Raw genomic sequence first — 14,710 nt, forward strand, 5'->3', positions numbered from 1 at the left:
CCGTATGATCAACAGAGACCATTGCGATCGAGTTGTTACCCCGTATGATCAACAGAGACCATTGCGATCGAGTTGTTACCCCGTATGATCAACAGAGACCATTGTGATTGAGTTGTTACCCCGTATGATCAACAGAGACCATTGTGATTGAGTTGTTACCCCGTATGATCAACAGAGACCATTGTGATTGAGTTGTTACCCCGTATGATCAACAGAGACCATTGTGATTGAGTTGTTACCCCGTATGATCAACAGAGACCATTGTGATTGAGTTGTTACCCCGTATGATCAACAGAGACCATTGCGATCGAGTTGTTACCCCGTATGATCAACAGAGACCATTGTGATTGAGTTGTTACCCCGTATGATCAACAGAGACCATTGCGATCGAGTTGTTACCCCGTATGATCAACAGAGACCATTGCGATCGAGTTGTTACCCCGTATGATCAACAGAGACCATTGCGATCGAGTTGTTACCCCGTATGATCAACAGAGACCATTGCGATCGAGTTGTTACCCCGTATGATCAACAGAGACCATTGCGATCGAGTTGTTACCCCGTATGATCAACAGAGACCATTGTGATTGAGTTGTTACCCCGTATGATCAACAGAGACCATTGTGATTGAGTTGTTACCCCGTATGATCAACAGAGACCATTGCGATCGAGTTGTTACCCCGTATGATCAACAGAGACCATTGCGATCGAGTTGTTACCCCGTATGATCAACAGAGACCATTGCGATCGAGTTGTTACCCCGTATGATCAACAGAGACCATTGCGATCGAGTTGTTACCCCGTATGATCAACAGAGACCATTGCGATCGAGTTGTTACCCCGTATGATCAACAGAGACCATTGTGATTGAGTTGTTACCCCGTATGATCAACAGAGACCATTGCGATCGAGTTGTTACCCCGTATGATCAACAGAGACCATTGCGATCGAGTTGTTACCCCGTATGATCAACAGAGACCATTGCGATCGAGTTGTTACCCCGTATGATCAACAGAGACCATTGCGATCGAGTTGTTACCCCGTATGATCAACAGAGACCATTGCGATCGAGTTGTTACCCCGTATGATCAACAGAGACCATTGTGATTGAGTTGTTACCCCGTATGATCAACAGAGACCATTGCGATCGAGTTGTTACCCCGTATGATCAACAGAGACCATTGTGATTGAGTTGTTACCCCGTATGATCAACAGAGACCATTGCGATCGAGTTGTTACCCCGTATGATCAACAGAGACCATTGTGATTGAGTTGTTACCCCGTATGATCAACAGAGACCATTGTGATTGAGTTGTTACCCCGTATGATCAACAGAGACCATTGTGATTGAGTTGTTACCCCGTATGATCAACAGAGACCATTGCGATCGAGTTGTTACCCCGTATGATCAACAGAGACCATTGTGATTGAGTTGTTACCCCGTATGATCAACAGAGACCATTGTGATTGAGTTGTTACCCCGTATGATCAACAGAGACCATTGTGATTGAGTTGTTACCCCGTATGATCAACAGAGACCATTGCGATCGAGTTGTTACCCCGTATGATCAACAGAGACCATTGTGATTGAGTTGTTACCCCGTATGATCAACAGAGACCATTGTGATTGAGTTGTTACCCCGTATGATCAACAGAGACCATTGTGATTGAGTTGTTACCCCGTATGATCAACAGAGACCATTGCGATCGAGTTGTTACCCCGTATGATCAACAGAGACCATTGTGATTGAGTTGTTACCCCGTATGATCAACAGAGACCATTGCGATCGAGTTGTTACCCCGTATGATCAACAGAGACCATTGTGATTGAGTTGTTACCCCGTATGATCAACAGAGACCATTGCGATCGAGTTGTTACCCCGTATGATCAACAGAGACCATTGCGATCGAGTTGTTACCCCGTATGATCAACAGAGACCATTGCGATCGAGTTGTTACCCCGTATGATCAACAGAGACCATTGCGATCGAGTTGTTACCCCGTATGATCAACAGAGACCATTGTGATTGAGTTGTTACCCCGTATGATCAACAGAGACCATTGTGATTGAGTTGTTACCCCGTATGATCAACAGAGACCATTGCGATCGAGTTGTTACCCCGTATGATCAACAGAGACCATTGCGATCGAGTTGTTACCCCGTATGATCAACAGAGACCATTGTGATTGAGTTGTTACCCCGTATGATCAACAGAGACCATTGTGATTGAGTTGTTACCCCGTATGATCAACAGAGACCATTGCGATCGAGTTGTTACCCCGTATGATCAACAGAGACCATTGCGATCGAGTTGTTACCCCGTATGATCAACAGAGACCATTGCGATCGAGTTGTTACCCCGTATGATCAACAGAGACCATTGCGATCGAGTTGTTACCCCGTATGATCAACAGAGACCATTGTGATTGAGTTGTTACCCCGTATGATCAACAGAGACCATTGCGATCGAGTTGTTACCCCGTATGATCAACAGAGACCATTGCGATCGAGTTGTTACCCCGTATGATCAACAGAGACCATTGTGATTGAGTTGTTACCCCGTATGATCAACAGAGACCATTGCGATCGAGTTGTTACCCCGTATGATCAACAGAGACCATTGCGATCGAGTTGTTACCCCGTATGATCAACAGAGACCATTGTGATTGAGTTGTTACCCCGTATGATCAACAGAGACCATTGCGATCGAGTTGTTACCCCGTATGATCAACAGAGACCATTGCGATCGAGTTGTTACCCCGTATGATCAACAGAGACCATTGTGATTGAGTTGTTACCCCGTATGATCAACAGAGACCATTGTGATTGAGTTGTTACCCCGTATGATCAACAGAGACCATTGCGATCGAGTTGTTACCCCGTATGATCAACAGAGACCATTGTGATTGAGTTGTTACCCCGTATGATCAACAGAGACCATTGTGATTGAGTTGTTACCCCGTATGATCAACAGAGACCATTGTGATTGAGTTGTTACCCCGTATGATCAACAGAGACCATTGTGATTGAGTTGTTACCCCGTATGATCAACAGAGACCATTGTGATTGAGTTGTTACCCCGTATGATCAACAGAGACCATTGTGATTGAGTTGTTACCCCGTATGATCAACAGAGACCATTGTGATTGAGTTGTTACCCCGTATGATCAACAGAGACCATTGTGATTGAGTTGTTACCCCGTATGATCAACAGAGACCATTGTGATTGAGTTGTTACCCCGTATGATCAACAGAGACCATTGCGATCGAGTTGTTACCCCGTATGATCAACAGAGACCATTGTGATTGAGTTGTTACCCCGTATGATCAACAGAGACCATTGTGATTGAGTTGTTACCCCGTATGATCAACAGAGACCATTGTGATTGAGTTGTTACCCCGTATGATCAACAGAGACCATTGTGATTGAGTTGTTACCCCGTATGATCAACAGAGACCATTGTGATTGAGTTGTTACCCCGTATGATCAACAGAGACCATTGCGATCGAGTTGTTACCCCGTATGATCAACAGAGACCATTGCGATCGAGTTGTTACCCCGTATGATCAACAGAGACCATTGCGATCGAGTTGTTACCCCGTATGATCAACAGAGACCATTGCGATCGAGTTGTTACCCCGTATGATCAACAGAGACCATTGCGATCGAGTTGTTACCCCGTATGATCAACAGAGACCATTGCGATCGAGTTGTTACCCCGTATGATCAACAGAGACCATTGCGATCGAGTTGTTACCCCGTATGATCAACAGAGACCATTGTGATTGAGTTGTTACCCCGTATGATCAACAGAGACCATTGTGATTGAGTTGTTACCCCGTATGATCAACAGAGACCATTGCGATCGAGTTGTTACCCCGTATGATCAACAGAGACCATTGCGATCGAGTTGTTACCCCGTATGATCAACAGAGACCATTGCGATCGAGTTGTTACCCCGTATGATCAACAGAGACCATTGCGATCGAGTTGTTACCCCGTATGATCAACAGAGACCATTGCGATCGAGTTGTTACCCCGTATGATCAACAGAGACCATTGCGATCGAGTTGTTACCCCGTATGATCAACAGAGACCATTGCGATCGAGTTGTTACCCCGTATGATCAACAGAGACCATTGCGATCGAGTTGTTACCCCGTATGATCAACAGAGACCATTGCGATCGAGTTGTTACCCCGTATGATCAACAGAGACCATTGTGATTGAGTTGTTACCCCGTATGATCAACAGAGACCATTGCGATCGAGTTGTTACCCCGTATGATCAACAGAGACCATTGCGATCGAGTTGTTACCCCGTATGATCAACAGAGACCATTGTGATTGAGTTGTTACCCCGTATGATCAACAGAGACCATTGTGATTGAGTTGTTACCCCGTATGATCAACAGAGACCATTGTGATTGAGTTGTTACCCCGTATGATCAACAGAGACCATTGTGATTGAGTTGTTACCCCGTATGATCAACAGAGACCATTGCGATCGAGTTGTTACCCCGTATGATCAACAGAGACCATTGTGATTGAGTTGTTACCCCGTATGATCAACAGAGACCATTGTGATTGAGTTGTTACCCCGTATGATCAACAGAGACCATTGCGATCGAGTTGTTACCCCGTATGATCAACAGAGACCATTGCGATCGAGTTGTTACCCCGTATGATCAACAGAGACCATTGCGATCGAGTTGTTACCCCGTATGATCAACAGAGACCATTGCGATCGAGTTGTTACCCCGTATGATCAACAGAGACCATTGCGATCGAGTTGTTACCCCGTATGATCAACAGAGACCATTGCGATCGAGTTGTTACCCCGTATGATCAACAGAGACCATTGCGATCGAGTTGTTACCCCGTATGATCAACAGAGACCATTGCGATCGAGTTGTTACCCCGTATGATCAACAGAGACCATTGCGATCGAGTTGTTACCCCGTATGATCAACAGAGACCATTGCGATCGAGTTGTTACCCCGTATGATCAACAGAGACCATTGCGATCGAGTTGTTACCCCGTATGATCAACAGAGACCATTGTGATTGAGTTGTTACCCCGTATGATCAACAGAGACCATTGTGATTGAGTTGTTACCCCGTATGATCAACAGAGACCATTGCGATCGAGTTGTTACCCCGTATGATCAACAGAGACCATTGCGATCGAGTTGTTACCCCGTATGATCAACAGAGACCATTGCGATCGAGTTGTTACCCCGTATGATCAACAGAGACCATTGTGATTGAGTTGTTACCCCGTATGATCAACAGAGACCATTGTGATTGAGTTGTTACCCCGTATGATCAACAGAGACCATTGCGATCGAGTTGTTACCCCGTATGATCAACAGAGACCATTGTGATTGAGTTGTTACCCCGTATGATCAACAGAGACCATTGTGATTGAGTTGTTACCCCGTATGATCAACAGAGACCATTGCGATCGAGTTGTTACCCCGTATGATCAACAGAGACCATTGCGATCGAGTTGTTACCCCGTATGATCAACAGAGACCATTGTGATTGAGTTGTTACCCCGTATGATCAACAGAGACCATTGCGATCGAGTTGTTACCCCGTATGATCAACAGAGACCATTGCGATCGAGTTGTTACCCCGTATGATCAACAGAGACCATTGCGATCGAGTTGTTACCCCGTATGATCAACAGAGACCATTGCGATCGAGTTGTTACCCCGTATGATCAACAGAGACCATTGCGATCGAGTTGTTACCCCGTATGATCAACAGAGACCATTGCGATCGAGTTGTTACCCCGTATGATCAACAGAGACCATTGCGATCGAGTTGTTACCCCGTATGATCAACAGAGACCATTGCGATCGAGTTGTTACCCCGTATGATCAACAGAGACCATTGCGATCGAGTTGTTACCCCGTATGATCAACAGAGACCATTGTGATTGAGTTGTTACCCCGTATGATCAACAGAGACCATTGCGATCGAGTTGTTACCCCGTATGATCAACAGAGACCATTGCGATCGAGTTGTTACCCCGTATGATCAACAGAGACCATTGCGATCGAGTTGTTACCCCGTATGATCAACAGAGACCATTGCGATCGAGTTGTTACCCCGTATGATCAACAGAGACCATTGTGATTGAGTTGTTACCCCGTATGATCAACAGAGACCATTGCGATCGAGTTGTTACCCCGTATGATCAACAGAGACCATTGCGATCGAGTTGTTACCCCGTATGATCAACAGAGACCATTGCGATCGAGTTGTTACCCCGTATGATCAACAGAGACCATTGCGATCGAGTTGTTACCCCGTATGATCAACAGAGACCATTGTGATTGAGTTGTTACCCCGTATGATCAACAGAGACCATTGTGATTGAGTTGTTACCCCGTATGATCAACAGAGACCATTGTGATTGAGTTGTTACCCCGTATGATCAACAGAGACCATTGCGATCGAGTTGTTACCCCGTATGATCAACAGAGACCATTGTGATTGAGTTGTTACCCCGTATGATCAACAGAGACCATTGTGATTGAGTTGTTACCCCGTATGATCAACAGAGACCATTGTGATTGAGTTGTTACCCCGTATGATCAACAGAGACCATTGCGATCGAGTTGTTACCCCGTATGATCAACAGAGACCATTGCGATCGAGTTGTTACCCCGTATGATCAACAGAGACCATTGTGATTGAGTTGTTACCCCGTATGATCAACAGAGACCATTGCGATCGAGTTGTTACCCCGTATGATCAACAGAGACCATTGTGATTGAGTTGTTACCCCGTATGATCAACAGAGACCATTGCGATCGAGTTGTTACCCCGTATGATCAACAGAGACCATTGCGATCGAGTTGTTACCCCGTATGATCAACAGAGACCATTGCGATCGAGTTGTTACCCCGTATGATCAACAGAGACCATTGCGATCGAGTTGTTACCCCGTATGATCAACAGAGACCATTGTGATTGAGTTGTTACCCCGTATGATCAACAGAGACCATTGTGATTGAGTTGTTACCCCGTATGATCAACAGAGACCATTGCGATCGAGTTGTTACCCCGTATGATCAACAGAGACCATTGCGATCGAGTTGTTACCCCGTATGATCAACAGAGACCATTGCGATCGAGTTGTTACCCCGTATGATCAACAGAGACCATTGCGATCGAGTTGTTACCCCGTATGATCAACAGAGACCATTGCGATCGAGTTGTTACCCCGTATGATCAACAGAGACCATTGCGATCGAGTTGTTACCCCGTATGATCAACAGAGACCATTGCGATCGAGTTGTTACCCCGTATGATCAACAGAGACCATTGTGATTGAGTTGTTACCCCGTATGATCAACAGAGACCATTGCGATCGAGTTGTTACCCCGTATGATCAACAGAGACCATTGTGATTGAGTTGTTACCCCGTATGATCAACAGAGACCATTGCGATCGAGTTGTTACCCCGTATGATCAACAGAGACCATTGCGATCGAGTTGTTACCCCGTATGATCAACAGAGACCATTGTGATTGAGTTGTTACCCCGTATGATCAACAGAGACCATTGCGATCGAGTTGTTACCCCGTATGATCAACAGAGACCATTGCGATCGAGTTGTTACCCCGTATGATCAACAGAGACCATTGCGATCGAGTTGTTACCCCGTATGATCAACAGAGACCATTGCGATCGAGTTGTTACCCCGTATGATCAACAGAGACCATTGTGATTGAGTTGTTACCCCGTATGATCAACAGAGACCATTGTGATTGAGTTGTTACCCCGTATGATCAACAGAGACCATTGTGATTGAGTTGTTACCCCGTATGATCAACAGAGACCATTGTGATTGAGTTGTTACCCCGTATGATCAACAGAGACCATTGCGATCGAGTTGTTACCCCGTATGATCAACAGAGACCATTGCGATCGAGTTGTTACCCCGTATGATCAACAGAGACCATTGTGATTGAGTTGTTACCCCGTATGATCAACAGAGACCATTGCGATCGAGTTGTTACCCCGTATGATCAACAGAGACCATTGCGATCGAGTTGTTACCCCGTATGATCAACAGAGACCATTGTGATTGAGTTGTTACCCCGTATGATCAACAGAGACCATTGTGATTGAGTTGTTACCCCGTATGATCAACAGAGACCATTGCGATCGAGTTGTTACCCCGTATGATCAACAGAGACCATTGCGATCGAGTTGTTACCCCGTATGATCAACAGAGACCATTGCGATCGAGTTGTTACCCCGTATGATCAACAGAGACCATTGCGATCGAGTTGTTACCCCGTATGATCAACAGAGACCATTGCGATCGAGTTGTTACCCCGTATGATCAACAGAGACCATTGCGATCGAGTTGTTACCCCGTATGATCAACAGAGACCATTGCGATCGAGTTGTTACCCCGTATGATCAACAGAGACCATTGCGATCGAGTTGTTACCCCGTATGATCAACAGAGACCATTGCGATCGAGTTGTTACCCCGTATGATCAACAGAGACCATTGCGATCGAGTTGTTACCCCGTATGATCAACAGAGACCATTGCGATCGAGTTGTTACCCCGTATGATCAACAGAGACCATTGCGATCGAGTTGTTACCCCGTATGATCAACAGAGACCATTGTGATTGAGTTGTTACCCCGTATGATCAACAGAGACCATTGCGATCGAGTTGTTACCCCGTATGATCAACAGAGACCATTGCGATCGAGTTGTTACCCCGTATGATCAACAGAGACCATTGCGATCGAGTTGTTACCCCGTATGATCAACAGAGACCATTGCGATCGAGTTGTTACCCCGTATGATCAACAGAGACCATTGCGATCGAGTTGTTACCCCGTATGATCAACAGAGACCATTGCGATCGAGTTGTTACCCCGTATGATCAACAGAGACCATTGCGATCGAGTTGTTACCCCGTATGATCAACAGAGACCATTGCGATCGAGTTGTTACCCCGTATGATCAACAGAGACCATTGTGATTGAGTTGTTACCCCGTATGATCAACAGAGACCATTGCGATCGAGTTGTTACCCCGTATGATCAACAGAGACCATTGCGATCGAGTTGTTACCCCGTATGATCAACAGAGACCATTGTGATTGAGTTGTTACCCCGTATGATCAACAGAGACCATTGTGATTGAGTTGTTACCCCGTATGATCAACAGAGACCATTGTGATTGAGTTGTTACCCCGTATGATCAACAGAGACCATTGTGATTGAGTTGTTACCCCGTATGATCAACAGAGACCATTGTGATTGAGTTGTTACCCCGTATGATCAACAGAGACCATTGTGATTGAGTTGTTACCCCGTATGATCAACAGAGACCATTGTGATTGAGTTGTTACCCCGTATGATCAACAGAGACCATTGCGATCGAGTTGTTACCCCGTATGATCAACAGAGACCATTGTGATTGAGTTGTTACCCCGTATGATCAACAGAGACCATTGCGATCGAGTTGTTACCCCGTATGATCAACAGAGACCATTGCGATCGAGTTGTTACCCCGTATGATCAACAGAGACCATTGCGATCGAGTTGTTACCCCGTATGATCAACAGAGACCATTGTGATTGAGTTGTTACCCCGTATGATCAACAGAGACCATTGTGATTGAGTTGTTACCCCGTATGATCAACAGAGACCATTGCGATCGAGTTGTTACCCCGTATGATCAACAGAGACCATTGTGATTGAGTTGTTACCCCGTATGATCAACAGAGACCATTGCGATCGAGTTGTTACCCCGTATGATCAACAGAGACCATTGCGATCGAGTTGTTACCCCGTATGATCAACAGAGACCATTGCGATCGAGTTGTTACCCCGTATGATCAACAGAGACCATTGCGATCGAGTTGTTACCCCGTATGATCAACAGAGACCATTGCGATCGAGTTGTTACCCCGTATGATCAACAGAGACCATTGTGATTGAGTTGTTACCCCGTATGATCAACAGAGACCATTGCGATCGAGTTGTTACCCCGTATGATCAACAGAGACCATTGTGATTGAGTTGTTACCCCGTATGATCAACAGAGACCATTGCGATCGAGTTGTTACCCCGTATGATCAACAGAGACCATTGCGATCGAGTTGTTACCCCGTATGATCAACAGAGACCATTGTGATTGAGTTGTTACCCCGTATGATCAACAGAGACCATTGTGATTGAGTTGTTACCCCGTATGATCAACAGAGACCATTGCGATCGAGTTGTTACCCCGTATGATCAACAGAGACCATTGTGATTGAGTTGTTACCCCGTATGATCAACAGAGACCATTGTGATTGAGTTGTTACCCCGTATGATCAACAGAGACCATTGTGATTGAGTTGTTACCCCGTATGATCAACAGAGACCATTGTGATTGAGTTGTTACCCCGTATGATCAACAGAGACCATTGCGATCGAGTTGTTACCCCGTATGATCAACAGAGACCATTGCGATCGAGTTGTTACCCCGTATGATCAACAGAGACCATTGTGATTGAGTTGTTACCCCGTATGATCAACAGAGACCATTGCGATCGAGTTGTTACCCCGTATGATCAACAGAGACCATTGTGATTGAGTTGTTACCCCGTATGATCAACAGAGACCATTGTGATTGAGTTGTTACCCCGTATGATCAACAGAGACCATTGCGATCGAGTTGTTACCCCGTATGATCAACAGAGACCATTGCGATCGAGTTGTTACCCCGTATGATCAACAGAGACCATTGTGATTGAGTTGTTACCCCGTATGATCAACAGAGACCATTGTGATTGAGTTGTTACCCCGTATGATCAACAGAGACCATTGTGATTGAGTTGTTACCCCGTATGATCAACAGAGACCATTGTGATTGAGTTGTTACCCCGTATGATCAACAGAGACCATTGTGATTGAGTTGTTACCCCGTATGATCAACAGAGACCATTGTGATTGAGTTGTTACCCCGTATGATCAACAGAGACCATTGTGATTGAGTTGTTACCCCGTATGATCAACAGAGACCATTGTGATTGAGTTGTTACCCCGTATGATCAACAGAGACCATTGCGATCGAGTTGTTACCCCGTATGATCAACAGAGACCATTGTGATTGAGTTGTTACCCCGTATGATCAACAGAGACCATTGCGATCGAGTTGTTACCCCGTATGATCAACAGAGACCATTGCGATCGAGTTGTTACCCCGTATGATCAACAGAGACCATTGTGATTGAGTTGTTACCCCGTATGATCAACAGAGACCATTGTGATTGAGTTGTTACCCCGTATGATCAACAGAGACCATTGTGATTGAGTTGTTACCCCGTATGATCAACAGAGACCATTGTGATTGAGTTGTTACCCCGTATGATCAACAGAGACCATTGTGATTGAGTTGTTACCCCGTATGATCAACAGAGACCATTGCGATCGAGTTGTTACCCCGTATGATCAACAGAGTGGGTTATAGGTACGAGGAGTGGGTTGCAGTGGTGGAGTGGTACCAATATAGGAGTGGGTGGTAGTACTGTGTGAAGTGGTACCAATATAGGAGTGGGTGGTAGTACTGTGTGAAGTGGTACCAATATAGGAGTGGGTGGTAGTACTGTGTGAAGTGGTACCAATAATTATGTCAATTCAAATCAGTGCGGCGCTGTTCCTAAACCATTTACGCAATATGGATCCTCTTATACGCTTCAGAAAAAGGTGCGAGAAAACCCCCCTCCCGAAAAGGTGTCAGATCGCAAGTATCATTAAACGTAATGAGTCTGTAAAGGAATTCCAAAGCTTATCTGTGAACGAAAAAAAAAAAAAAGAAACATCACAACGACTCATCCTCGAAACGCCTCGAGCCACACACACACACACACCTTATGACTAAGTATGACATCGTCTATGTGACTAGGGAGATACACACACACACACACACACACACACACACACACACACACACAATCTTATGACTAGTATGACATGATCTATGTGACTGGGAATATATACACAAGCAGCAGGCTCTAGGGGAAGGTAAGAAACCAGCGAGGGGAATGAGAACCCTCTTCTGTAACGTAAGGACAAAACTGGTTAAAAGCTACGAGGTTAAATTGGTAGACGTAAGTCGGCTTCCTTTTCACTCTGAGATCAATACACCATACAAGGGCAAATCAATCCTTTCTATAAATGGAGCAAAAAGACACGAAAAAAAAAAGAAGGGAGAGTTTTTGGCATCTGTTCAGAACCCCCGGTATCTTATCCCTCAGCAGACACACGTATTTGCATAATGCGAGGAGCCCAAAATGGCTCGGATGTTACTGCGATATCATATACGTCCATCGCGTCGTACTGCGACACCCTTCAATCATAAAGAGATACAAAAACAAAACTTAATTGTGGGTTTTACGAAGGGAACCGAGAGAGAAATTTGGTATCAGATGCATTAACGTAAATAGACCGCGTCTGCGCCCACTGGGGAAATCCTGTCCAAATTGAATTCACAGACGGAGAGCAAGCAAGAGGGAGGGTGGCATACAGTGCTCAGTCGTCAGCACACGCCGATGGAGAGTGTAAAAGAGGCGATAACAAGGAGGATGAGCGTGTGAGACGAGGATAATCAGGAAGGAAAAAAGGGAGGGGACATGAATGACCCATCGGCAATGAACGATACATACTGGACCAGGAGAGAACTAAATATTAAAAAAAATAACATAACGCAATATGAAATATGTTTGGAGGTCTCTGATCAGACGTCATACCGAGGCATAAACGTTCGATATATCGCGGACTACAGAAAGGAATTGGGATATACTTGATCTACGAAATGGAAGAGGATACTGTCAGAGGAGGTAGTAATAAAAGTAGTATACGCCCCCTTTCCCTGCAACAAAAACATCCATCCGCCCAGCACAGAGCTAGTAACATCACCCGGGAGAGATATAATGTGGTATACAGGGGGGCAACGTGCTGTATAATGTGGTATACGGGGGGTAACGTGCTGTAAAATGTGGTATACGGGGGGCAACGTGCTTTATAATGGGGTATACGGGGGGCAACGTGCTTTATAATGTGGTATACGGGGGGCAACGTGCTGGCTGTCACTGGACATAACCAGGGCATGTGAAGTTATCTGGAAAAATAACGGAAAGGTCTGTATGTGCAGCCAGGTTGTGGATAAGAGGTGCTGTGGTTTCGGTGCATTTACACACAAAAGTGGATGCGAGGCCTTTTTTCTTCGTCTGTCTATAACGCTAACTTGCGCCAAGGCGGGAAACTGTGAACATTTAAAAACAATTTATATACATGTAAACACACAAGTCCAGTTAGCGTTACTTAACTGCCAGTACTGACGTTTCGGGAGGGCGGTCGGAGGAGGAGGAGGAAGCACAGTTAGCTACGAGAATCCACACGAGTGTGGTCAGATGAACCAATTGGGCCGAGATAAATGTCCCATTATTTAGGATTTTGGTACTAATCAAAAGGCTAATCAGCATGAAAAGCATTGTCTGTGTGTTCCGGATTTCTTTCATTCCACGAATTTTGAACGATTTCTTTCCCCAATTCTCAACTACGGCCTTCCTCATATTTTCCTTCGCCCCTTCCCCAGCGTCCAGTCTTTCCCAGCCGAAGTGGCAGAAAGTCGTTGAGAAGGATGAGGAGGAGGTGGGCGGCGGGTGGGTAAACATCCCCGACGACACCACCCAACCCACACACCCACCCACTCTCCGTGGATGGGTTGCATCTGTTGTTTACAAGGGTACTAACCCAACCACACCCACACCCTCACACCCTCTGAATGGGTTGCATCTGCGAGGAGAGGAGAGGTGAGGAGAGGAGAGGTGGAGAGGAGAGGAGAGGAGAGGAGGTGAGGTGGAGAGGAGGTGAGGTGGAGAGGAGAGGTGAGGTGGAGAGGAGAGGTGAGGTGGAGAGGTGAGGTGAGGTGGAGAGGAGAGGTGAGGTGAGGTGGAGAGGTGAGGTGAGGTGGTGAGGTGAGGTGAGGTGGAGAGGAGAGGAGGATAGGAGAGGTGAGGTGAGGGGTGGGTGTGTGGGAGTCTCGGACACAGGGAGCTGTTAACTAGAGTACTGACCTCTTCCTTGGCCACATCACCGTTCGTGTTCTCCACCTTCGCCGCCTTCTTCTCCCGCCGGAGGAACGAGAAACTCCTGTAGGGGGAAGGAGCACAAATAACAACATGAGCCCAGCTGGCAAACACTTGAGGCGGTTCAAAAACCTGTGATCATTTCAAGACAAAAAAAAAAAACTTTAAACATTCTTTTCAAGGGTTGATAAAAACTTGATGAAACTTTTAGGAACTTGACAAGTTCCATGAACAAATTAAGACACAAAGTACATACTATAGAAGCATATGACACGGAAATATTATGGGTGTGTATGTTCCACGAACATACACACGGATGTCTAAATCAAAATTACATGCTTCCCCCAAAAACCTCAGATCTCAAAATGGACAGAAATGTTATACATGGATATAGCAACCAGATCACATTCAAAGAGGTGATACCAGGCATTCCATCTGGATACTACACATATAAGAAGTCTTTTAAACTCCAAGCCACACAGTTTCCAGCAATGTAAATTACCCAAGTTTTACTTGATAAAACTTTTGAAAATTGCCATTTCTTTAGCATTTGGTTTAGGGAACTCTTTCTGCCTTCACTGAG

At 45.5% G+C, this 14,710-nt stretch overlaps 1 protein-coding gene across 1 annotated transcript in view; it reads right to left on the bottom strand.

Moving 5' to 3' along the window:
* LOC139760268 (uncharacterized) overlaps window positions 1-14,710 on the bottom strand; it is a 302,578-nt gene that overhangs the window by 180,368 nt on the left and 107,500 nt on the right. Inside the window, exon 4 of the mRNA XM_071683223.1 lies at window positions 14,116-14,191. Coding sequence (XP_071539324.1) covers window positions 14,116-14,191 — 76 coding nt within the window. The remainder of the gene's footprint in view (window positions 1-14,115; window positions 14,192-14,710) is intronic.

This window comes from Panulirus ornatus, chromosome 36 (assembly GCF_036320965.1).
Source record: "Panulirus ornatus isolate Po-2019 chromosome 36, ASM3632096v1, whole genome shotgun sequence".
In the NCBI taxonomy this organism is placed as follows: Eukaryota; Metazoa; Arthropoda; class Malacostraca; order Decapoda; family Palinuridae; genus Panulirus; species Panulirus ornatus.